General features: G+C 46.1%; 1 protein-coding gene across 1 annotated transcript; it reads right to left on the bottom strand.

Moving 5' to 3' along the window:
• Positions 1–105: 105 nt before the first annotated feature.
• On the bottom strand, positions 106–27,457 carry LOC135825042 (transmembrane protein 245-like). Its single transcript, XM_065337780.1, has 16 exons — positions 26,453–27,457; positions 25,968–26,175; positions 25,588–25,677; positions 23,474–23,763; positions 20,703–20,813; positions 20,069–20,173; positions 19,636–19,718; positions 18,085–18,181; positions 17,542–17,637; positions 11,293–11,445; positions 10,829–10,951; positions 9,367–9,509; positions 8,830–8,930; positions 8,390–8,564; positions 1,005–1,166; positions 106–664 (listed from the first exon to the last, which is right to left on the bottom strand). The coding sequence occupies exons 1-16, from the start codon at positions 27,005–27,007 to the stop codon at positions 643–645; spliced, it is 2,514 nt and encodes an 837-aa protein (XP_065193852.1). The 5' UTR covers positions 27,008–27,457; the 3' UTR covers positions 106–642.
• Between the last annotated feature and the right edge of the window lie 368 nt (positions 27,458–27,825).

The raw sequence follows: 27,825 nt of genomic DNA, 5'->3' as shown, positions 1-27,825 counted from the left end.
CAATGGTTATGCATCGCTGGCCGTAAGCGAGGGTTCCTCCTGGTTCGGGCCCTGGTAGTGATAGTCAACTTTTTTTCGACTTTTCCCGTTTCATTTCCCTCGACGTTATGAATTTTACTTCCTTTGAATTTATTAAAAGACGCAGACAGGTGTAAACCTTCCTATCATCTGCACTGAATGCTCTACAAGATGAATATTTTAAAAAGAAGAAAAAAGGGTGCATGGCTAATGTTGAATGGAGAAAATAAGTCTAAGAGAGGGAGGGGGGGGGGGTGTAGCTCAGAACATTTCACTGAAGATTTAGAACTCAATAAAAAAAGAAAACAGGTCGACAAATAAAGAGTAAACACAATGTTGTGAAGGCACGTACACGCCGCACTGCCGGCAGTACTGACGTGGTAAGATGCTATGGCTGCTGTTACTATTAGCATGCTCGAAAGCTATACCTGCTTCCTCATCCCATGAAGACAACCATCTCAATGCGTCTCAGGTCACAGCAGAATGACAAAAAAAAAGATTTCTATCATAGGGGGAAATAAATAAATTCACAAAGACCTCTAAACCGCAAAAAAACCATCTGACTTTGGCTGCATTCTAAACACGCGTGTAATCAGAGCACAGCGCGTGTATCATGTGTATCTTCTATCCTGATTCAGAGTGATACCTGAAATGCAGTAATCACACATGCACACCACACACACACACACACACACACACACACACACACACACACACACACACACACACACACACACACACACACGCGTGCACACGAACAGCAATAGCTGTCAAAACCAAAGCAGTGTAAAGAGCGGTAGCTTGCACATGTCACTTTGCGTCACATCAGCACAGAAGAATTGGATAAGTCACCGCCGCAACACCGTCAGGAGCGAGTATTTACGCTGCAGTCGAAGTGTTTTCTATCCCCATAAACAACAAGAACAATCTCATGGTGTGACAAAATGAAAACACTACACTACTACACAGCACATACACCTCCTCACCTAGTGTATTGAATAGGCAGATCATCATTGAAGACATTGCGTATCATTCGCCAGCCAACCAGGCCACAGCACAGCAGTATAGGACCAATGACGGCTCCATCCAGACCAAAGATATAGACACCACCAGCCACTGCAAGTCCCGTCAGGTAGGGATGTCCTCCTCTACAAACACATGATTGCACATGCGTAAGTGCAAACACACACACGCACACGTGCACACACACACACCACACACACACGATTTTTGTATGTGCACGTACGGGGGAAAATCGGTCGAGAAATCCGTTCGTATTAATAATAATAATAATAATAACTTATGCCTTACCAGAGTCATGCTAAGAAGAGGGCATTCGAATTGTCACCTTTTGACTTTTCGAGAAGTTTCATTCTCTGAAGAGGTGGCTTCTTGGCCTTTTATAGAATACAAAAATCTCCTATCAATTCCACAGTCTCTTCCAAAGGTAGGGTGGATTAGCTCAGAATGGCCGTGAATACTACCTTTCGTATGTATGCATTTACTGTAGAAAAGTACTTCGAAGTACAGTAGTAGTATTATCGTTTCCGTACCCGAGGAAACTCACGACGGCCGCTAACACCCGGAAAATCCAGCGACAGCTGCAGCGCCTAACTGTAGTAGGAACTACGAGCGAACCGTAGTACAACCTAGACATATGGCAAGGGAAACCCCCCTAGTAGTACAACCTAGACATATGGCAAGGGAAACCCCCCTAGGAGTACAACCTAGACATATGGCAAGGGAAACCCCCCTAGTAGTACAACCTAGACATATGGCAAGGGAAACCCCCCTAGTAGTACAACCTAGACATATGGCAAGGGAAACCCCCCTAGGAGTACAACCTAGACATATGGCAAGGGAAACCCCCCTAGTAGTACAACCTAGACATATGGCAAGGGAAACCCCCCTAGTAGTACAACCTAGACATATGGCAAGGGAAACCCCCCTAGTAGTACAACCTAGACATATGGCAAGGGAAACCCCCCTAGTAGTACAACCTAGACATATGGCAAGGGAAACCCCCCTAGTAGTACAACCTAGACATATGGCAAGGGAAACCCCCCTAGTAGTACAACCTAGACATATGGCAAGGGAAACCCCCCTAGTAGTACAACCTAGACATATGGCAAGGGAAACCCCCCTAGTAGTACAACCTAGACATATGGCAAGGGAAACCCCCCTAGTAGTACAACCTAGACATATGGCAAGGGAAACCCCCCTAGTAGTACAACCTAGACATATGGCAAGGGAAACCCCCCTAGTAGTACAACCTAGACATATGGCAAGGGAAACCCCCCTAGTAGTACAACCTAGACATATGGCAAGGGAAACCCCCCTAGTAGTACAACCTAGACATATGGCAAGGGAAACCCCCCTAGTAGTACAACCTAGACATATGGCAAGGGAAACCCCCCTAGTAGTACAACCTAGACATATGGCAAGGGAAACCCCCCTAGTAGTACAACCTAGACATATGGCAAGGGAAACCCCCCTAGTAGTACAACCTAGACATATGGCAAGGGAAACCCCCCTAGTAGTACAACCTAGACATATGGCAAGGGAAACCCCCCTAGTAGTACAACCTAGACATATGGCAAGGGAAACCCCCCTAGGAGTACAACCTAGACATATGGCAAGGGAAACCCCCCTAGTAGTACAACCTAGACATATGGCAAGGGAAACCCCCCTAGTAGTACAACCTAGACATATGGCAAGGGAAACCCCCCTAGTAGTACAACCTAGACATATGGCAAGGGAAACCCCCCTAGTAGTACAACCTAGACATATGGCAAGGGAAACCCCCCTAGTAGTACAACCTAGACATATGGCAAGGGAAACCCCCCTAGTAGTACAACCTAGACATATGGCAAGGGAAACCCCCCTAGTAGTACAACCTAGACATATGGCAAGGGAAACCCCCCTAGTAGTACAACCTAGACATATGGCAAGGGAAACCCCCCTAGTAGTACAACCTAGACATATGGCAAGGGAAACCCCCCTAGTAGTACAACCTAGACATATGGCAAGGGAAACCCCCCTAGTAGTACAACCTAGACATATGGCAAGGGAAACCCCCCTAGTAGTACAACCTAGACATATGGCAAGGGAAACCCCCCTAGTAGTACAACCTAGACATATGGCAAGGGAAACCCCCCTAGTAGTACAACCTAGACATATGGCAAGGGAAACCCCCCTAGTAGTACAACCTAGACATATGGCAAGGGAAACCCCCCTAGTAGTACAACCTAGACATATGGCAAGGGAAACCCCCCTAGTAGTACAACCTAGACATATGGCAAGGGAAACCCCCCTAGTAGTACAACCTAGACATATGGCAAGGGAAACCCCCCTAGTAGTACAACCTAGACATATGGCAAGGGAAACCCCCCTAGTAGTACAACCTAGACATATGGCAAGGGAAACCCCCCTAGTAGTACAACCTAGACATATGGCAAGGGAAACCCCCCTAGTAGTACAACCTAGACATATGGCAAGGGAAACCCCCCTAGTAGTACAACCTAGACATATGGCAAGGGAAACCCCCCTAGTAGTACAACCTAGACATATGGCAAGGGAAACCCCCCTAGTAGTACAACCTAGACATATGGCAAGGGAAACCCCCCTAGTAGTACAACCTAGACATATGGCAAGGGAAACCCCCCTAGTAGTACAACCTAGACATATGGCAAGGGAAACCCCCCTAGTAGTACAACCTAGACATATGGCAAGGGAAACCCCCCTAGTAGTACAACCTAGACATATGGCAAGGGAAACCCCCCTAGTAGTACAACCTAGACATATGGCAAGGGAAACCCCCCTAGTAGTACAACCTAGACATATGGCAAGGGAAACCCCCCTAGTAGTACAACCTAGACATATGGCAAGGGAAACCCCCCTAGTAGTACAACCTAGACATATGGCAAGGGAAACCCCCCTAGTAGTACAACCTAGACATATGGCAAGGGAAACCCCCCTAGTAGTACAACCTAGACATATGGCAAGGGAAACCCCCCTAGTAGTACAACCTAGACATATGGCAAGGGAAACCCCCCTAGTAGTACAACCTAGACATATGGCAAGGGAAACCCCCCTAGTAGTACAACCTAGACATATGGCAAGGGAAACCCCCCTAGTAGTACAACCTAGACATATGGCAAGGGAAACCTAATAGTACAACCTAGACATATGACGCGTCAGGTCTGGCCGGGAGGCTCTCGACTGTGTGTAGTATATGCGAAGTGTAGTAGTATACGCGTCGATAGTATACCGGTATACGCAATGTGCGATGTGCGATGTGCAGCGCTGTACAAGCGGGTAAAGACACAGCAGTGAACTTGTCACAGGCAAGCGCTTCTTTCCGCAACTAAGTTACTTTGCACAACGATCTTTTGAGCTCTGATTATCGCCTCGGCGTTCGAATGTGATTTGGTTGACTCTGTCGCAGAGACTTTTCGACGATGTCTCAGCGACATCCCAAAAGGCCAAGCTCTAGCCAGCAGAGCCTGGATGGATATTTTGCAAAGCGTTCTTGAGGCGACGAAACTCCTGCTGCCGCTGCCGCTCTGCCGATTCCAGTTGAACTTTCGGAAGTTTCCGAGCAGACTCCTCCAGACGTGGAAGCACCGGTTGTCAGCGAGCAGCCAGAACATAGTACAGCTGCCTATGTCAAGGATGCTTTGAGTGGTGAGAAATTGTTGGACTCGCAGAAATTGCAGTTGATTCGGTCCAGAAAACCAGTGCCCGGTTGCTCGCTGCCGTTCTCGCTACTTGCTGACAAGAGGAAGCAGTCGGGCACATCGAAGCGATTCCTCCAACTGTCTTTGTTTGAGAAGCATGAGTGGTTGGCATATCACGACGGTGAAGGAGACGTATCAGCGGCTGGCGTGTATTGCATGCCCTGCGTTCTCTTCCCCACTCTTCACCGAGGTGGTTCTAGAAGGGCAGACACCCTGATCACCAAAGTCCACCGAAATTTGAAGAAGCCTGGAGAGGACTTAGATGCCATGGTCGCCTGGAGTACCATGCTGATTCAATTGAGATTCACGGCTTCTTGACATCATTTTCATAATGGCCGACCCGGGACAGTAGCATGATGTCATCTATCCCACCGCGTCCAGGCTGAAATGAGTTCAAATAACCCTCACAAAACTGCATCCTAGACAGTGAGACCAACACTGCCCAACTACTACCACCCTAATTGGCCTAAATAGAGCCCATCCCAGAAGATATTCCACGCACTGCTAACTAGCAAAGTGGGATGTAGTCAGGTAGTGTCTACAGACTCTACACACTACTGCCAGTGTGCACCGCAGTGCAAGGATGGTGTAGATCACACAGGTACACACACAGGTACACACACAGGTACACACACACACCATTGGACGCCCATCGCCGAAGGCGATGATAGCGATGCTACAGCAGAAGCCATAGCAGCTTGTGCTGGGATTGCACCATTCAACAACTTCAGGGCTCACGGTTGGGATGCCAAAACTCGATTACGTGGGAGGACATCTTGAAATCTGATCACCATAGAAATGAGCTCGCGTGACTCGAGCTATGCACGCGGCAGTGCACGCCTACGCGGCGCGGAGCACAGCAAGGACTCGAGAGAGTTGCAGTGACCTGGTGACTGACAAGAAGAAGTAGAACTGAGGAAGACGGAGACTGGCTGGGGACTTGTGTTTCACTTTGGTTGCCGTTCACTGTCGTTGTTATTGCTTCTTTCCGAGCGAGTGTGTTGCGAGCAGTGCTGGCCTCGTAAGCCGAAGGCTTCAGACAGTTCGTTCGCACGCTGAGTCCTGCGATGAGAAGTCGCGAGTTCTGCCGCCGAGTCTTTGCTGAGAAAGGGATCGACATCTATGTCGTCCACTGGTGCACTGGCGCAGGTGAGGAGAGGTAGAGGACAATAGCTCCTTGATGGAATGAAGCAAAGACTCACACTGTGTTCTAGTTCGTTATCTCTGTTCTCAGAGCGTTTTGTTAATGCACTTACACGAGTGAAAGAGCCGTGCCACGCTGCTGTGAGAAGTGACGATGGAGAGATGTGAATTATTTGATTTGCCACTCTCTTTCGTTGCAAGAGGACGAATCAAATGGCTTCGCCGTTGTACTGGTCATGTATTTTCGGTTCGCCATAGCTGCTGAAGCACACAGCAGTAGAGCGCCGATGAGCGAGACAGCAAACGGTCAATAATATTTCAAGAGTTTTTCAGTCGCGGAGGAAACATTGCAAAAAACGCCTTGCTGCTGCCTCGCTGGTGTAGTTTCCACATCGTACAACGCATATGCACAGGCTTCCTTCCTTGTCGTCGCGCACGGGAGTTCGCGTGCGCCCCTGCCGACTTAGCTCACTTCAAAACAGTATAAGGTAGCACAATATTGGCCGATTTTGACAATCGATGGCTCAAAATCTTCAGGAGATACTATGCTACAGTTTAACCGAAGCGATTTTTCCCTAGATGAAGGGATCGCTGTAGAGCATTCACGGACTTTGTGACAATATCTTTAGTTTCCCGGGACCAAAATCAAAAATTCCTTCGGTTGAACCCCTAGTTCACATCTTGCCTGGTTCCACCCAAATTTTCAGTGTCGTACTGTCTACCCGTGCTACCTTATTCTATTTTGAAGTGGCATGTGTCGCACTGAAAATGCGCTGCGAGATGGCTAGAGTTTGTGTACAAGTGGTGGTCGAGCTGTGGTCGCGTGACAGTCGACCTGTCGTCGCGTGAGCTGGCCAGAAACAAAATGGCGCCCACGTATTTGTACACAACCGTGAGCCCTGAACTTGCAAGGCTGAAGAATTGACCGCCACTATTCAGCCTGGTCTACACCACACAGCTATGAAGTGACTTTTTCTGGCCAGTGAATCCCTACTAACCCCTACACACACACACACACACACACACACACACACACACACACACACACACACACACACACACACACACACACACACACACACACACACACACACACACACACACACACACACACACACACACACACACACACACACACCACACACACACACACACACACACACACACACACACACACACACACACACACACACACACACACACACACACACACACACACACACACACACACACACACACACACACACACACACACACACACACACACACACACACACACACACACACACACACACACACACACACACACACACACACACACACACACACACACACACACACACACACACACACACACACACACACACACACACACACACACACACACACACACACACACACACACACACACACACACACACACACACACACACACACACACACACACACACACACACACACACACACACACACACACACACACACACACACACACACACACACACACACACACACACACACACACACACACACACACACACACACACACACACACACACACACACACACACACACACACACACACACACACACACACACACACACACACACACACACACACACACACACACACACACACACACACACACACACACACACACACACACACACACACACACACACACACACACACACACACACACACACACACACACACACACACACACACACACACACACACACACACACACACACACACACACACACACACACACACACACACACACACACACACACACACACACACACACACACACACACACACACACACACACACACACACACACACACACACACACACACACACACACACACACACACACACACACACACACACACACACACACACACACACACACACACACACACACACACACACACACACACACACACACACACACACACACACACACACACACACACCACACACACACACACACACACACACACACACACCCCATGCACACACACACACCCCATGCACACACACACACCCCATGCACACACACACACACACCATGCACACACACACACACACACACACACACACACACACACACACACACACACACACACACACACACCATGCACACACACACACCATGCACACACACACACCATGCACACACACACACACCATGCACACACACACACACCATGCACACACACACACAATGCACACCATGCACACACACACACACACACACACACACACACACACACACACACACACACACACACACACACACACACACACACACACACACAGACACACACACACACGCACACACACACCATGCACACACACACATGCACACACACACCATGCACACACACACCATGCACACACACACACCCACACACACACACACACCCACACACACACACACACCCACACACCCACACACACCCACACACACCTCACTCACCCTTTGATCTCACTGTAGATTGCCATGTCGACGTAGTAGAAGGCAATGGTGTGTAGAGCGAGGAGAAGCAGGGCCTGCAGCGCTGACTCCTCAACAAGCCACAGATAGACAACGGCTGGCGCTGACACCCAGTACGTACCAATGAATGGAACTGCTGCTATCACAGCTGCTGTAACTACATGGTACCCACCGCCACGCCGCCGCCATCAGCCAATATCAAAGACCACAAAACAACACAAGAGACAAGAACAGCAGACGGAAATTAATGTCTAGATTTTATTATTATAAGTATACATGTAATGGCAAATAGCTGTATCTCTCGTTGTTGTCCCAGCAAACAAGTCCTACAGTACATGACGTACTAGTTTATAAGCACACCCTCAGCATAGCCCGCTACACACTATAGTACATACGCAATATGCAGTACTTGCAGTACTTACTGGCAGGAATGACAACAATCTGAAAGCCAAACAAGCTGTGTGTGAAGTACGTGAAGACGCCATAAAAGGTTATCATCTGCAGCGTAGCTCCAAACACACCCCTGCACCAACAACAACATCATGACAAGAAGAAGCAACATGAAAACAACAGCAGCATTAGCAACAACAACAACAAGAGAAATGGTATAGAATACAGATACAAACTATTTCGGAGCTAGGAAACTGTGCATAGACTATTCCACAGGCAGGTATAGCTAACTATTGAATTCAGTTCTCACTATAGAACAGCATTGTTTCTCTAAGAGAGTATTCACCAGCAACCAGCCTACTGTAAAAGCAGAAATTTTCGGTGGTGTGTTATTTCCGGTAACAGTGACCCCTTGCAACGTACACCCTGGAATTCCTATAGGACAGATGAACGACTGGCTGTCGGCGGTGGGCAAGCACTGCTATGTACTTCTCATCGCAGCCCACCGCCTATCTAGAACATATGTACATATCAGTAGAGGAAGCGTGAACGACGACGCCATAACTCACTGGACACTTGCAGCAACCATTTCACTGGTCTCATGCTGTTGGCCAGCATCACCGGGCAGAAAGAGAAACGTCATCCACTCTCCCGGCGCATAGCGCTCTTGTGACAGCGACAGGAGGTAAAACAGCGATGTGCTGAAGATAACCTGCAAAGCAAAACAGCAGCAGCAAGAAAATTCAAGAAAATTCAACTCAACGATCAAAATTTTAATGACATTGAGGAGTATAATTATTGAACACTAGGGCCAGTGAGGAAGTGACATTTTAACTTAACAGTGCACCTAATTCCATTGCAGATGTATTCTGTTGGAGACTTAGCGGACCAGTAAAGTATACACAGAGCACATTAGTACAAGAGTAAATCGATAAACTGTATACTGATACTTGATCTTGGACTGCACACAGCTATTTTAACCCAATATTCATTTCATTGAAACTTCATGTCCATACACATGTTTCTCATGTTTCGTGTTTGACTGAAGGGCACCAGATGCCGCATTGCTTGGGATCCAGGATCCAGAGCTCCTGCTGTTGTTGCTAGTGTTGAGCGGGGTGAGGCGGCGGACACTATGCGTTGTCTGTCTTGTGCAGCACGCGTGCACACCCCGCAAGTGTGGATGTGCTGTGAGCCTGTGATGGTACATTTGTGGGAAGGGTCAATGCGCAAACAAATCAATGCAAAAAAGTGCTTATTTTTCGTTGGCCGAATGCAGTGGAATAAGCAAGAAATTTCTTTTCCAGTTTGCAACTCACTCAAAACTGATGAAAAAATTGCTCTCCGCAGACTTGTTTTGCACATGTAGGGCGTTGGGTGCGAGGGCACGGCGGGTGAAAAGGTTCAGCATGATAACAGCAGCATTGACTTTACTGCATGATAACAGCAGCATTGACTTTACTGCATGATAACAGCAGCATTGACTTTACTGCATGATAACAGCAGCATTGACTTGACTATATGATAGCCCAGTGATCATAGTCCCCCCCCATGTTTCTCTTAAGACCACACTACCACCACCATTACGATCTAAGACGCTGCAGCTCAATTCCAAACCTGTATCTCTTGGTATTGTGGCTAAGAGACGATCAATAGACATGGAGCAGTGCCTCCACATACTGTAAAACCGGGAATTTTCGGTAAACCAGTTTTCCAGATCCAAATTTGCATTTTGCACACTGTGTGGCATGGCATGGTTGATATTTAGATGGCGTTTTATTTTAGGTGACAATTACCTGTACCGAAGTTACCGAAAATAAATCTCCACCGAAATTTTCCTGTTTTACAGTATTGAAGAAACGTCGGGTTTTAACTTGATCTTTGAGGGTGGTGGCGTCCCAGCGGATGCGTAAAATTCTGTCTCCGGTCAAGTCTTACGCGAACCGCGATTCTTGCTAATCTTTCTTTTTTTTAATAATTGCAAGTACAGCGTATAGTTAGAATGCAAACAATCTTTGAGAAAGCACTTACCCCACTAAAAAAGAAGTTGAGCACAGCAGAGCCGCTTCCGATTAGAATAGACAAGATAACGGTGATTGAGGTCAACAGTAGATTCATGTTGCCACGCACCACCACCAGTACAGAATCGAGAGTCTTCAGGTAAGCATGCATGAATGCAAAACACACAGGAATACATGCAGAAAACACATTCACACAGATCAACAAACACCAATACGGTGGCGGACTACATTCTACTAGTAAAACACGTATCAACATCACCACCTGCCAGAGTATAATATAACCAGTGACCACCTCTCAAAAGCGTGAAGGTTTGAATGGGTCATTTATGGGCTATGCCGGTGGCAAAACCCACCTCACCTAGCAAGTACATGCGCAAGACATTCTAGCAAGCAAACACCAACATGCAACACCAAAGTAGAACTCGCCATGCAAACAAATGCCAAACTCGAGAAACCAGAAGCTATGCTGCATACCGCTTGGAGAGTCCCAATATTCTCCCTGATGGTGGAAAACACACCAGGCAATTGGTCAGCTGACAGCCACATGTAAGCATTGTCCAGGAAGCTAGCTGCATTCGTACTTGCACCGCTGCTGTCACCAACCACGCCAATATTCATCTTACTGCTCTGTGAACACAATGATGAAAGGAAGAAAAAACTGCGATATGAACCAGAAATTCATTGTCGATGACCTATATTTATAATTCTGTAAATGATGGACCTGCCACTGCCATCTTGGGCAACAGGAGTTATACGAGCAGTCGAGATTTCACATACTGCTTCGTCCGCTCCGCAGCTGATGATGTCTATAAACGTTGGTTTGCTAGCGTCCCAGGCGAACGGTTCCCGAACTCTGCACCAGAAAGAGCTGATCAGTATGACTCAAGTGATGATGATCATTTACCGATTGAAGATGATGATGCTGACTTAGAATGTGTCGTTCCCAACGAGAACCATCAACGACAAGGACAAGACGCTGAAGGTGCTTTGGTTTACTCTATTCTAGGAAATAAGCTTGCCGTGCCATAGCACTGTCATTATCAGGGGCATTGGACTAAGATCAATGAACCTTTATCAATACAGTGCTTTGATAAATGTCACGCGCAAGTTAAGGGAAAACAGCGACGCAACGAGAAGAGGTGCTGGAAGAAGAGTGGTCATGTAACATTTTCAGCAACAACAGGGATTGCGGCAGCAGCATTATACGGAGGAAGAACTTTGCATTCGCTGCTCTCTATCCCAGCTGTCGGCCACTTGTTTCGACCTCTATCACGCATGGGACGATTAACCGTTGAGCGCAACTAAGGATTGCGGCAAGACGGCTCCATAAAAACATGCGTGTTGGTGATCGACGAAGTTTCCATGATCAGTACAATCTAATTGGATTACGTGGATCAACGGCTTCAGGAAGTATGCAGATCATCAACTCCTCTCGGAGGAGAGGAGTTATCGATGACCTATATTTATAATTCTATAAATGTTGGACCTGCCACTGCCATCTTGGGCAACAGGAGTTATACGAGCAGTCGAGATTTCACATACTGCTTCTTCCGCTCCGCAGCTGATGTTTATAAAGGTTGGTCTGCTAGCGTCCCAGACGAACGGTTCCCGAACACTGCACCAGAAAGCGCTGATCAGTAGGACTCAATTGATGATGATCATTAACCGATTGTAGATGATGCTGACTTAGAATGTGTCGTTCCCAACGAGAACCATCAACGACAAGGACAAGACGTTGAAGGTGCTTTGGTTTACTCCACTCTAGGAAATAAGCTCGCCGTGCCACAGCACTGTCATTATCAATACAGGGGCATTGGACTAAGATCAATGAACCTTTATGAATACAGTGTTTTGATAAATATCACGCGCAAGTTAAGGGAAAATAGCGACACAACAACGAGAAGAGGTGCTGGAAGAAGAGCTAATGCTACGTTTGAATTCCATTCCTGTCGCCCCTTAGCTGCTACTCATCATCAACAATTGAGATCCAAAGTCCTTGTGCCTATCCTTGCTGGACACTCGCCACCCCGTGATGTCGGAAGCAAGCAAGATAGCGACAAGTGGAGAAACAGGGCTGAGGAATATGGCAAGTACTACGTTACATTATTAGTTCCTTGGTCTGTTGAAAGTCCTTTTCTACCAAGCTACACACCTAACTTCAAAGGTTTGTGCGAATGGGCTCGGATGGCTAGTAGCCCGTCACCAGTTGGCATGACATGGATGGGTAGGTGTTGATATGATGTACTTGTTCATCTTGCAACATGGATAACTGTAAACAAGACAGATAAGGAACTGGGTATGATCATGATGATCTACCGTAGTAGAAATGCCGATAGATGGTCAGGTAACAGAGATACATATGATCATATTCAAGCCATATTACAAGCTGAAAATGGCATAGAAGAACCTGTACAACAAGAATCTGGTATCGCATCTATAGATATTCTTCAGAAGAAGGGTCAGATGCTTTAGAGCATTTGTCAGCCACCATGGATAAAATGTACGAAGGGGTAGCGATAATGCAACACCCGCCGGAATGCAGTATTTAACTAGTTGCAGATACGTGTGTTGATGTAGTAAGAAGGACAATCGCAGATATCCAAGCATACAATTTCGATGCAAATCCCAATGAAATTGAAGGTTTGCACTCGGGCATAGTTGATCCGTCAAGGATATATGAGAACTAAAATGAAGTCGTTCTCAACCATATTTTACCTCCTGAACATTTGAACATCGCGCAAAGAAATGTTTTCTGCAAGGTGATCAATTGGTATGTCGATTAGGGGTCGTCCGTATTTTTCGAAAAATTAAAAAATCCGTCCTCAGGCAAAAAGGGGGTGGGTGGTCAAGAGTGCTGGCGGAATTTAATTTTTTGATTTTTCGTACTTTTTTTTTTTTTTTTTTTTTTTTTTTTCGCTCCAGTGACTTTCATACACTTGTTCAAGTTGTTGCACTGATACAAGTACATGTACATGTATATAGCTGACTGTGTACTGTACTGTAGACGTAGTGTAGGATCGATTGTCGCAAACACCAGTATCTACTATGATACATGCCGTTTCATGTAGTTGTAGGACGGTGCATGCATGGCCGTGACGTCGGTAGACCTACTACTCACTGTACTTAGCTACTAGTACTTGACACAGGTGCAGTCAGAAAACATGGGGTCAGGAGTTCTTATTTTCGAGCTGGGCATCGGTAAAAATCAAAAAATTAATGGGAAAAATTGGGGGGTGGGTGGGTGGGTCAGAGACAATTTTGCACGAGGACGGATTTTTTAATTTTTCGAAAATTACGGACGACCCCTTACCAACATTAACAACGGGCTTCACAACCTCTCCTGCTACTTATTCATGGAGGTCCGGGAAACGGCAATAGTCACTTGGCATGCTGCCTTCAAATGATTTTGCCAAGTGGTCATGTAACATTTTCAGCAACAACAGGGATTGCGGCAGCAGCATTATACGGAGGAAGAACTTTGCATTCGCTGCTTTCTATCCCAGCTGCCGGCCACTTGTTTCGACCTCTATCACGCATGGGACGATTAACCGTTGAGCGCAACTTAGGATTGCGGCAAGACGGCTTCATAAAAACATGTGTGTTGGTGATCGACGAAGTTTCCATGATGAGTACAATCTTATTGGATTACATGGATCAACGGCTTCAGGAAGTATGCAGATCATCAACTCCTCTCGGAGGAATCGTCATTGTACTCATGGGAGACTTCTACCATCTTCCACTGGTCGGCAATCAACCTTTATACGCTATAGCTGTGAAGGAGGATTTGACTAAACCGATGGACATCTCTGCTAAAATGTTACTTACCATGTTTCAGTTGGTAGAATTTACGCAACAAATGCGTGCAGCGGAATGTGATTTGCAAACTTCCGGGAACGATCCGCCCCTTTCACAAAAGCTGATGCCCAGACAAAAGCTGATTTAAGCAGCTTACGGCAAATCACATCCACTGATATAAGCAGTGTTCGCAGCTGGTTGGATGCAACGATAGTAACCGCCGGTAATTCAATGCGACATGCCATTAATTTTGCAGACTGCGATATGATCACCAGAAATTCATTATCGATGACCTATATTTATAATTCTGTAAATGATGGACCTGCCACTGCCATCTTGGGCAACAGGAGTTATACGAGCAGTCGAGATTTCACATACTGCTTCTTTCGCTCCGCAGCTGATGATGTTTATTTTTTATAAACGTTGGTCTGCTTGCGTCCCAGACGAACGGTTCCCGAACTCTGCACCAGAAAGCGCTGATCAGTATGACTCAAGTGATGATGATCATTAACCGATTGAAGATGATGATGCTGACTTAGAATGTGCCGTTCCCAACGAGAACCATCAACGACAAGGACAAGATGTTGAAGGTGCTTTGGTTTACTCTACTCTAGGAAATAAGCTTGCCGTGCCACAGCACTGTCATTATCAATACAGGGGCATTGGACTAAGATCAATGAACCTTTATGAATACAGTGTTTTGATAAATATCACGTGCAAGATAAGGGAAAATAGCGACACAAGAACGAGAAGAGGTGCTGGAAGAAGAGCTAATGCTACGTTTGAATTCCATTCCTGTCGCCCCTTAGCTGCTACTCATCATCAACAATTGAGATCCAAAGTCCTTGTGCCTATCCTTGCTGGACGTTCGCCACCCCGTGATGTCGGAAGCAAGCAAGATAGTGACAAGTGGAGAAACAGGGCTGAGGAATATGGCAAGTACTACGTTACATTATTAGTTCCTTGGTCTGTTGAAAGTCCTTTTCTACCAAGCTACACACCTATCTTCAAAGGTTTGTGCGAATGGGCTCGGATGGCTAGTAGTTCGTCACCAGTTGGCATGACATAGATGGGTAGGTGTTGATATGATGTACTTGTTCATCTTGCAACATGGATAACTGTAAACAAGACAGATAAGGAACTGGGTATGATCATGATGATCTACCGTAGTAGAAATGCCAATAGATGGTCAGGTACCAGAGATACATATGATCATATTCAAGCCATATTACAAGCTGAAAATGGCATAGAAGAACCTGCACTTCAAGAATCTGGTATCGCATCTATAGATTTTCTTCGAAATTATGTTGATTCCGAAGAAGAAGGGTCAGATGCTTTAGAGCATTTGTCAGCCACCATGGATAAAATGTACGAAGGGGTAGCGATAATGCAACACCCGCCGGTATGCAGTATTCAACTAGTGGCAGATACGTGAGTTGATGTAGTAAGAAGGACAATCGCAGATATCCAAGCATACAATTTCGATGCAAATCCCAATGAAATTGAAGGTTTGCACTCGGGCGTAGTTGATCCGCCAAGGATATATGAGAACTAAAATGAAGTCGTTCTCAACCATACTTTACCTCCTGAACATTTGAACATCGCGCAAAGAAATGTTTTCTGCAAGGTGATCAATTGGTACGTCGATTACCAACGTGAACAACAGGCTTCACAACCTCTCCTGCTACTTATTCATGGAGTTCCGGGAACCGGCAATAGTCACTTGGCACGCTGCCTTCAAATGAGTTTGCCAAGTGGTCATGTAACATTTTCAGCAACAACAGGGATTGCGGCAGCAGCATTATACAAAGGAAGAACTTTGCATTCGCTGCTCTCTATCCCAGCTGTCGGCCACTTGTTTCGACCTCTATCACGCATGGGACGATTAACCGTTGAGCGCAACTTAGGATTGTGGCAAGACGGCTCCATAAAAACATGCGTGTTTGATCGACGAAGTTTCCATGATCAGGACAATCTTATTGGATTACGTGGATCAACGGCTTCAGGAAGTATGCAGACCATCTGCTCCTTTCGGAGGAATCGCCATTGTACTCATGGGAGACTTCTACCAGCTTCCACCGGTCGGCAGTCAACCTTTATACGCTATAGCTGTGAAGTCGTGAGCCAGTCAAGTGTCAAGTCAGTCGGCAGGAAGCGTGAGCTCCAAAGTTCGAAGCAGACACTTTCTTCACTAATCACCGCCAAAGTCGCAACATCTCAGTTTCTTTAGTTAAAAACGTTTGAATATTTGGAATACTTTGTTCATTTGGGTGAACTAAAGCAGAATAGAAGGCTGATTCTGGATCTGCAATACAATTCAGAGATCCTCGTATCTATTTCTAGTGGAATTAGACTTAAACATTCGGATTTTAATAGGGTAAAATAGCAATATTCACAGCCACTTTTGGAGCACAGAAACAGTAGTAAAACCTCAGGTGACCTCTATCTTTTATTTATTTCACAGAATGATTCTATAGACAATATCTAATTTGAAAAGAATATTTACAATAGAAATGTTGGCCAAAGCTTCCCCCAACCCAAATCTTTGGCTCATCAACACTCACGATATGTCACTAAAGTGGTGTTACAACTGGTGAGTGTACGCCTGAAACCACGCGTATTTTTTTGCTGGCTTTTGGGTCGTCATGCGTATGGAAAAGGGCTAACATGTATTTTTCAGCATGTACCAGGCGCTTACTGGTGGTGAACATGCCACTCACTTTGATTGGCGGCATCAAAACTTAGAAACGCGATGGCGTCACACGACCTAGATACGACTCGTATTGCAGTTTTCTGTGAAAGCCTGAATGCGCGCTTGGGCGCACAAGAACCGCAAAAGTACCACATACACACGCCAGTTACGAACACAGCTTTAGACACCTATACCGGTATACTGTACAGACATTAGGGTAAATTGTAGTATTGTACCTGGTTGCCCCAGCTGTTGTAGGCAGCATCAAACACGTCCCAGATCTGTGCCTCAATGTGGAGTGCACTCTCATTGTTCGGAGCAGCCTGTCGTAACTAGTGCACGGGAAGAAAAGCACAGGACAAAAGAAACAAATACAATTTAAAAAATATATTTTTCCCGGCGGGTGATGTTTAGTGGGTGCTAATTTTTAGTGCCACAGGAAAGTGTGGATGAATTCAACAATATCAAAATTAAAGGTTTTACCAAAAGGAAGGGTCATCCAGGCAGCACGTGAAGTGCCGCTGAACAGAGGGCCGGAAATCCTGTGAATTATTTACAAGTACAAATGAACATGGTCACCTCAACTCTGACCAAGTCAGTATACCAGTAACTTTTTATTAAAATACGAAGTGATCCTTACAATTATTATAATCAAAGTTCAAGACCCAGAACTGAGTCTAAGGGTGGCTACATAATCCATGTAGGGATGATTGGCCAGATCTACACACATAGGAGAGCAGCTCCTTTGCACATGCATAGGCACACTGCTTAGTGCTTACCCATGATGTCAACCAGGAGCGACCGTGATGAATAGTCTGCTGCTGAACGACATCGACGAAATCTAGGAATTTCTTGGGAAAGTCACCTCCCCACCACCTGCCATGGAGCAAAGGATGGAAGGAAAGATGACCATAACAAAATCAAATTCATCAATGCAACTACAAAAGTACAGATCATGACCAATGTACAAGGACACTGGTGATTTCATGCCCAGACTACATGTATGCAGTACGAGTAAGCAAGAGAATGCAATGGCAAGCACAAACACTGTATACTGTATTATATATATATTATATATATATATAAGGAAGTGCTAACTCTAACGAATTAACGAGGAGAAATCTGTCGTTTAAATAGAAATCGCTATACAGAAATCGACACATATACTGTCCTATTGAGCGTTGAGAATGAGTGAGAATCGTTACCTTTGGTACACGTAAACTAGTCAATTTTGGGAAATCGTTATAATATAACGATTTCCCAAAATAACGAGGCGCATATATTATATGCGCCTCGTTAGAATAATGGCTTTTACAGTAATCAGTACAATGGCGTACATCACATAATGAAATACATGTACCGTAAAGTCCGGAGCAAACGCCCACTTCGCAGCAAACGCCCACCCCAGCGGGTCCATACTATTTTCGTCTTTATCAGGTCAATATAGTTGTAAACAACTAGCATGAAGGTCGAATGCGTACGAGAACGACTGTAATGCCTACAAACTGCCTATGTCCTACCAGGAGGCTGTGCAAAAACGATTGTCATTATCTTCCTGCAAAGAAATAACTTCTGTCGAGATTTCCTTTCATTCGATAAATGTGTCGTCTTTGTGGTAGTTCGTTCTCCATGTGGTACGAGTAATGCCGTAGAAATGTGTGCAGTGCCACGATGTCGCACTGTCAGGAACAGAAATTGTTCTGATAAAGCGTCAGTCAACGACTTGACTGGTCCCAGTATTGCAGTTGCAAGTCGAATAGGGTATGTCACAGAAGCTACACCTACAAAGCCGCTGCTAACTTGTTGAAAACTCCGAAGTGCCCAAGAAAAACACTTGCCTTTGGGCGCTGTGTGATCTCGAAATGATGGCTTGAAACACCGTCAGAAGTGTATTTGGTTCCTTCAATACTCTGTTCTTCCCTACCTTGTTATTCGGAAGAAAACCCGGTTCGGATTTGCGAAATAAAACAACCATCATTATAAAATCACTACGAGCTAGCTCGTGGCTAGTGCCCAAAGAGATTTTGAAACCCGGAAAGTGGACATAGTTTACCGTAGCAAAGTGCTCTTCCCGCTACGGTGTGAGATGCACTTTCGTACAGTAGTGGTGACAGTGCATGGGGTCAGTGTGTACAGGCCAGCAGATCTTGCAAAAATGGGGTGGGCGTTTGCTCCGGACTTTACGGTACATGCTCACCACCTGGAGCCGCAGACACTAATATTCCAAGGCACAAGTAAATCATACAAGAAACAATTCTGAAGAAACTCTCCTAACAACCGCCATTTTGCAACTCTTCCAGCCCCACAGTATCATGCCAAAAGGGCCGTACCGTTTCAGGTCCGGGTAACTGTCCAGAACACCATGCCATATAGATCCAGCAGCAGTCACAACATGCATGCTTTCATGACGCACCTGTCAACAACCACAGAAATAGCAGCACCAACAGCAGAAGCAGACCAGACATAAGAAGTGGGCAAAGCCACATTAAAAGGAAGTCCGGGTGATATTATCGGCAATGACAAGTTTGCCAACACCAACTCAATGGTCACAGGGCACAAGCAGCCGCACTCTGCCAGACCCACCGTTACACTGTACAGAGGCATTAACAGCATCATCAGTACATAGAACACCCAACAGCTCACCATCACTACAGACAAGACAATTTACAGCAGAACACATTGCATTAGTGTAGCATACTTGTACGTAATAGCTAGAAAATAGCATAGAAACTGCATTGCAGGAGCACAGGACTGAAAACCAACCTGGACTGCGAGGATAAAGGCCACGATGAGAACACCGATGATAAGTGCAGCCATCAACAGTACTGTTACACAAGGATCAACAAATTCCTTGAGCCATGATGCTGCCTGCAAACCACACAGTATAAAAGCACAAAAGATGGGCGAGGCTTTAGTGACAGTGACGTTTCACTACATCAGAAGGCAACCAACCATATACTTGGTTGTTTTCTGGCAAAGGAGAGCAAGTTACACCTACATACAGTGAGCTTTGCTTATAACAACACTCGGCGGGGTGTCAAAAAAAGTGTCCTTATTCGCGAAGTGTCGTTATACCCGAAGTCTCATTATAATATTATATTACAATTGGAAAGGACTTTGCTCTGGGCATGGAAATGCTGTCGTTATTCGCGAATTGTCGTTATATCCGCAGTCGCTATTAGCGAAGTTGACTGTACATGGCTCCACAGTTACCAGTTACACTTTCTGCAAACATGGTGTAATTTTTTTACTAATTTAATAGTGATGCTTGTTTCTATCTTGGCGGTGAATCAAAGACCTGCCTATTCAACTGCATGCACCTTGGATGAAAAGTACAAGTCACTCAAGAGTGAACTATAGGAATCTTCAGAACAGGCCACCCTACAACCTGACTAACCTTTCGGTCACCAACAAGAACGCAGCGGATGATACCCCGCAGTGGCGGCGGTACAAGAGCATCGCTCCTCCGTTGCAGAGATGCCATGCAACGGTCAATGGGTTGCTTGACCTAACCAAAAAGAAAAAAAGAAAAAAAGAAAAAGGAGTCATGACAGCAAAGGAGCACCAGAGCAGAATACGATACGCGGAGAAAAAATGCACTCAGGCAGAAGAACCCAGCTAACTTAGCTTCAGGCTCCTCACAACTTCACAAGCAACATTTCCAAATACTTGCAGGAGTACTTTCATTGCCGTCTCATCAGGTGGATACAGGCAGAAAAGAAACTCTCTCTCTCCCCGTGCGTCCTATGTGTCTTTCTTCTCTGCCTACGACACAAAGACGTTTCATAGGGCTATGGCTATTGACTTGACCTTAGCGGAGCCCATCTCCTCTCCAAGGTCAACAACCTACTGGGAGCTGAAAAACTCCATCCGCTCCATCCGACACTCCATAGCAACAGAAAAGAAATGAATCAGTACAATATCTAGTACACAATGTTAAGTCACTAAGTGATAAAGTGATAAAACAGCAGTAACTGCAATAGCGAGAATATACACACTAAGCATATAGAAAGTGTTGACTCCTAAACATACAGACAAACAGCAAGTCCTATAACCATGCACAACTGGTGTACTTCGAAGTAGGTGTGAAGACGTCAGCATAGGCGTGATAATAGACAACAAATGGACAAGTGGACGGAACTAACAATACGTTGGTGTCATACCTACCAGTCTAAGTGTGAATGCGTTCTGCTTCTGCTTGTTCTCGCATTGGTTTGGCTTCTTTCTGTGAGATAGACAGCTTCCAAATAACATCCACTGCATTTGGTTGTGCATCCTGAATGTCCCAATGTCGAATCATTGCTTAATCACTTGAATGCAGCGCTAGGTTGTTGAAAGTTTTGGAAGCCGTCTATATTCACACAAAGAAGCCTATGGCCACGCCGGTTTTTTTCTATGTTTCGCGTCACCTTGTTCGATGAAATCAATGAGGGAGGGCGAAAAAATAAAAAAGGCATCCAAAAAAAACAGTGTACGTGCAAATAATATAATTATCACATTGCATTTGTGTCCTAGTGTAGACCCGGCACTGTTCATGTACATTGAACATTATTAATTCACACATGCATGAGTGACTGAGTGTATCCCCTCTGCCATGCTTGTGGTCCAAACACAGGCGGCATGATGATTGTGTGACTTGCGGCCCAGCTTATTACACACACATGTACTATGATGTACATGTGTATGTCAGCTGAGTACGGTCATGCGATAAATAGAACAAATGAGGCCAACATAATAGTTACCGTATAACAATCGTGTTCCGTTTTTTTCTTTTGGGTTACATTTTTTCCTTTTCTGGTTTTCTGGGTTTGCATTAAATTTGTATTGCATTTTCCAAAAAAAGTTCCGTTTTTTTTGAACGGCTGTGAAATACATGCGCGCGGGGGACGCGAAACATACCGTATTTCCCCGATTATAGGTCGCACTCGATTATAAGTCGCACCCCCATTTCCAGGTTTGAGCAATATTGTTTTGATATTATTGACTTCAGTAGTAAGTCATGCTCGATTGTAAGTTGCACCCCCTTTTCCCCGTTGATTTCTAGTGTAAACAGGTGCGACCTATATCGGGGAAATAAAAAAAATTAAAAAAATTTCACGGTTCGCGTGAGACTCGACTGGAAGCCCAGTTTTCCGCATCCGTCGTGGGACGCCACCACCCTCTAGGATCAAAGGCGCAGATGCAGCGCCTAAACGGTGTGAGGTGAGTAGATCAGACCCACCACCAAGTAGTCAAAGACCGAAATCCCATTAGCTGCATCCATGTTACCCTCGTGCCAGGCCACAAGTTCCCAAATAACTGTGGGTCGCAGCACGGCTGGAAAAATTCCTTCCGCTTCCAAGCAGGACTTGAACCTGGTACCCTCTGTTTCTCAATCATGGTCTTAGACCATCCCACTATGCCTGCCTGCAATCGGGGAAATACGGTAAATAAAAAAACGGTGTGGCCTAACCTATGCAACACACAGAAACAGCAGAAGACACTCACGCTCAAACGGATAGATAAGACCACCAACACATCGTTTATAGTTCTGTCAAGTTGTTGTCTATTGTTATCACATCTACACCATGTGTGCATGATATGTGCATGACTTACTGTTTGTCAAGTATACGTGTGGGAATCAACACTCACTATGTGTTGTTTGTGTGTTAATTCTCGCTACGTAGTTACTGCTGCTGTTATCACTCTATATTGTGTACTAGTTACGGGATATTGTACTGGTTGGTTTCTTTTCCGCCTGTATTCACCTGACGAGAAGGCAATGAAAGTACTCATGTAAATATTTGGAAATCTTGCTTGTGAGGAGCATGAAGCCAGTTCCGACCTTCAGTGACGTTCAGTCTGTTTCTAGTTTGAGTTACTAGTAAGTTGAAGTAGTAACCCAAACGACAACTTACAATGCACAGAGGCGGTCTTGTCTGATAACCAATGGAGTACAGTAAACACCTGTCAAGGCGACCACCCGGCCCTGCCCTGGAAGACCACCGCAACCAGGACTAAGGGATGCTATTTCCAGTCAAATGACCCTGGATAAGGAGACCACCTGGTAACAAGGACCACATTTTGAAGGTCCCTTGAGCGGTCGTCTAGACAGGTTTCACTGTACTGTGCCCAAAACATCCGGTGAAAACACTGGTACCCGGTAATAAAGGGTTCAGACCAACTAACCTTGCCGAACAGGCGATGGCGTTGCTCGCGGAAGTGACTGCTGACAAGCTTGAGGAGAAGCAGTAGAGCTGGTAAAGGCACGACTTGCAAGAAGAAATAGCGATGACGGTACACCGTTAGAGCCAGGCAGCCCCACAGCAGAGCGGTGAAGTGTGCACGGCTGTGCAACAACGAGAGCACGACCTCGTGGATTGTCTGATGTGAGTACTGCGTTGAGAACTTATGCATCGGTGAGGCTGGTGAAGGCTTCCCGCGCCGTATGTATCGCCGCTTAGGGACCCGGAGATTCCCTGTGAGGCGAGCAGCACAGTGCGAAGAATCAAAATAAAGGCAAAAAAACGGTATCGTTCAATTCGGCAGTATAGGTCTGTGCAGCAGCCTGTCAGCAGGACAATACTACTAGCATAGTGAGAAGAATCAATTTAAAGGCAAACAAATGGTATCGTGCAATTTGGCAGTGCATGTACATGTATGTGCAGTAGCCTGTCAGCAGGACAATACTACTATCAGAACAGATACCAAAATGAAGGAAGGACAAATATACACTTGTAAGGCAAAGTAACTTCACAACGAGCTGAAACGTATCCTACAGGTACCCTTTATAATTATATAGTATGCTATAATAAACGTACAGAATGTTAAAGGGGAAGTCCGGTGAAAAATTTAAATTTCAGGGTCGGTAGAGTTTCGGCCGCTGAGTCGAATGGTGTTGGTCCCACGTGTCTCCGACAAAGCGTTCTCGAGATATTTCCGTTTGAAAAACTGAGTTTCGGGGGCTGCGCCATGACGTCATGCGGCCGCGCCACACCCTCTGCAACGTCATAGCGTGCAGCTAGGTCAAAAGGAGTGCGTGAAAGCAATAGTGTCAGTGCTATTTCAAATGATTTGGCGACTGATATTAGGTGGTGCAAGCGACCCCGAAGACATGTAACTCCTTGTGAGAGTGAGGATGCAGCCATGGCTGACCTTCATGAGTTCGGTCTGGGGCTGAGAACCTCGGTAGTCAGCTGAAGAAATGGCCGCGCGGGCCGGTCAAGAGTGAGCGCTACTGAGTTTCCGACTGATGAAGAAGCAGCAGCTATTGCAGACGAGGCTGATGTAATTATCAGATCGCTGGAGAGCAGGGTCGCCAAAATGGAGAAGATTGATGCGAGTGCTCTAAATGTTGTTCCATACCGATTAGATTCGCTTAGACTCCAGTAGCCTGCCACATGGTGATGTTTTGGTGCGAACTGGGAATATTTCGGACTACTCAATTGGAGAACAGTGCAGGCTCTTTGAACCACGGGCACGACTCTTCGCTCGCAACGCTATAGAATCTGAAAGTTCTAGGTCCGAGAGCTGGTCGCTGTTTTGTCACTTGTCACGGTTGTGCACTCATCGCTGTAGCATAAAATAATGAGGCGCCGCGGGTGCGGAAAACTAAAATTTTCTTTCTCAAAGCACAACCACCGGCACCGGCAAGGAGAAACGCACGTTCTCTGACTACATGACTGTACAATACGACTGATAGTACGAGTGTAGTACATGTACATGACAAGTCCGTGTGTTGACTAGTTTTCTGAGTCTTGTGTCAGATGTGACATGAGTTTGTTGACTGCACTACTAGTACTACTACAGCTAGATAACACTCTGCACGCACTGCATGCACGCAGCGCGCGCAGAGCGCATAGACCATGTAGACCAGGTAGACGGGCTAGGCTAACGGAAAAGTCCAACTCGGAAACGGCTAAAATACGGTATAACCTCCAGGTTTACCGAGCTGAAAATCACAGGGTACGTAGTGTTTGTAACACTGAATCGAATGGTCTTGGTCCGAAGAAGCTGCGATAAACGGTTCCCCAATCGAACGCGCTCCGAATATGGCCATTTTTGTACACAACTAGATGGTGTGGCTACCTGGCTGCACGCTGTGACGTCATCACCTGGATCTGGGTGATGCGCGCTCAAATTCGCACATGTTCGATTGGGCGTATCTGACGAACCATAAGCCGCAGCCTCCTCGGACAAAGACCATTCGACTCAGCGCCCCGAACTCTACGGACTGTGAAATTTAAATTTTTCACCGGACTTCCCCTTTAACCTTGGCCCCAGCATTTACCCGTTGGACTTACTTGCTGCAGTGGCCTTTACAGAATCGGATTTAGCCAGGTGGTCAATCACACTAGGTGCAGCAGCATCTGAGGAGTGCTTCTGAAAAATACCTATGCAACGGGCCGAGAACAGAACACAAGAAGCACATTGTGCTACACCGCCACTTGCACCACTACACCCACAATGGATTGCAAGCAGAGTATGTGAGCTACAGACAGACACATGTACACACACACGCACACACACACACACACACACACACACGCACGTACACAAACACGCACAGCAGCTCATTTGTAGGTATACAAGTAGTGTAGCTGTGCGTTGACCATTGCCTAGCTTCAAGAAAGTCATGTGATGTAAGGAATGCACAAAGTACATCTTTGCCCATGGCACTAACCTTGAGCTGGCATGCCAGCTAAAAAGCCAATAACACACAGTGCTGTAACCACCAGGAACATTGGCACACGGTACGGCACGTAGCTAGCTAGGAAAAATAATGAGATAATCCAAACAAAGGGAGACAAGATCCTCAGAATCCTCTGGCACCAGGGCACGTCCCACAGGATCAGGACGCAGAGAACATGCCCTACAGCCAATGTCATTGCCTGCAACACGGAAAGAAGAGCCAAATGTGGCAACTCAGTACATAGTACATGCAGACAGATGTCGAGATATTTTCCGGCTAAATCGAGACACATCGTACAAAACATGAAGCTGGAGTTCCGGAGATTCACAAATGTTTCCACCTTCGATACACTGCAGCATGTCTGGTGTGTGGAGATAGAATGGACCCCATTGATCCCCCCCCCCCCCCCACACACACACGCGTGCGTACTGTAATAACACATACATGCACGCCTGCTAACAATTACCGGTACTAACCTCAACTTGATGCATTGCCGCAAAGTCCAGAGTAGATATGGCCAGCCACGACACACCTCGAAATGTATACGTGAATGCAACCCATACGGGTAGAATCTCGTAGCAGACGCTCAGGGAAATACCGCAGCACAGCAGCGCTAGTGACTTCCAATTGGACCAAACGATATGCTCAATTAAATCAGCGCAACTCTTCAGCAGCTGAAAAGGCATCAGGAGAACGCCTATAAGCAATGGGCGGTCCGTCAATTCAAGTGAAGCCAGCCAATCCAATACTGTAGCTGCCGCAGCACTCTTCATTGGGAATAGGAACGTACCACACATCACTGCCCATAGTAGAGGACGTGTGAATGCCGAGAAGACGAAATACAGTGCACAAGCAACTGCCGCGGCCAAAATAAAGGAGACATTTACTGCAGCATTGTACAGAGCCTTCTTTACTGTCTTGTAGCTGTCCGCATCATCGCCAGCAAGCTTGTGTAAAGCATACATCTGCCATTTTTCCCAACCTGCTCCAGGCTTATGGTCTCCGCCAATCTTCACAAAATTATCATCCATTCTTCTGGTGGCCCTAATTAATAGGGTGGCTCACACAAGCTGTGCTAAGGAAAATATGAGGCTCTCACTACCTATTGGCTGGTCACCTGAGTTGCTATGCAAACGCTAGCAGTGCTTGAAGTCTGTAGGAGACATTATGCGAGGACTCAGAAGTATGGTCAGCCATTCTAAAGACAACGAGCAGGTAGAATGGTTGACACAGCTAGTAAAGTCTACAGACGGAATGGAAGATTTGACTCCAATCCTAAATTTCAGGACATGCGGCACGATATCAATCCTCCATACGAATTCGGCGTCAAACAGAGCAAAGTGAACTCACCGCAACAATTTACTACATCACCGATGGTTACCAGGAGCGGTGTCGCATAGCTTTCTTCGTCTCAAACAGCTGTTTATGTTTCATTCATTTGATCCAACAATTATCCGAATATTCTTCAGCCGAAAAACCAGAAGACTCAAAAATCGAAAAGGACATGTGGCGATATCGATGTGCACTCACTCTGCACAACGCCGCGGCGGCGCGCCATACCAAGAGCAATACGGCGCGGTACGCGCGCAGAGCATTTGCACCGCGTACCGTACCGGTACGGTGCCGCGGAACTGCCGGAAGTACAGGTACGCGTATATACGGCCGGACATCTTCTGTTCTGTAGACTGTAGTACTAGTGTAGTGTAGCACTGCCACAGTCAACACGGTGCGTGTTGACCAGGTAACTGGTTGACTGCATGCTGTATGTAGGGGAAGCTCAGCTACAGACTCAGTCATCATCACCTGGCTACAACTACATGTAGGACAAGTACAAGATCTACACGCCGTA

Source organism: Sycon ciliatum, chromosome 1 (genome assembly GCF_964019385.1).
Source record: "Sycon ciliatum chromosome 1, ocSycCili1.1, whole genome shotgun sequence".
NCBI lineage: Eukaryota > Metazoa > Porifera > Calcarea > Leucosolenida > Sycettidae > Sycon > Sycon ciliatum.
The sequence above is the reverse complement of the archived record's forward strand: the minus strand, read 5'-3'. Positions and strand labels throughout refer to the sequence as shown.

Coding starts and splice junctions, on each gene's coding strand:
- LOC135825042 (XM_065337780.1), bottom strand. CDS start 27,007: ATGGATGATAATTTTGTGAAGATTGGCGGAGACCATAAGCCTGGAGCA. Junction 25,678..25,967: donor AGCTGGCATGCCAGCTCAAG/GTTAGTGCCATG, acceptor CCCGTTGCATAG/GTATTTTTCAGAAGCACTCC. Junction 8,565..8,829: donor GATTGTTGTCATTCCTGCCA/GTAAGTACTGCA, acceptor GGTACCATGTAG/TTACAGCAGCTGTGATAGCA.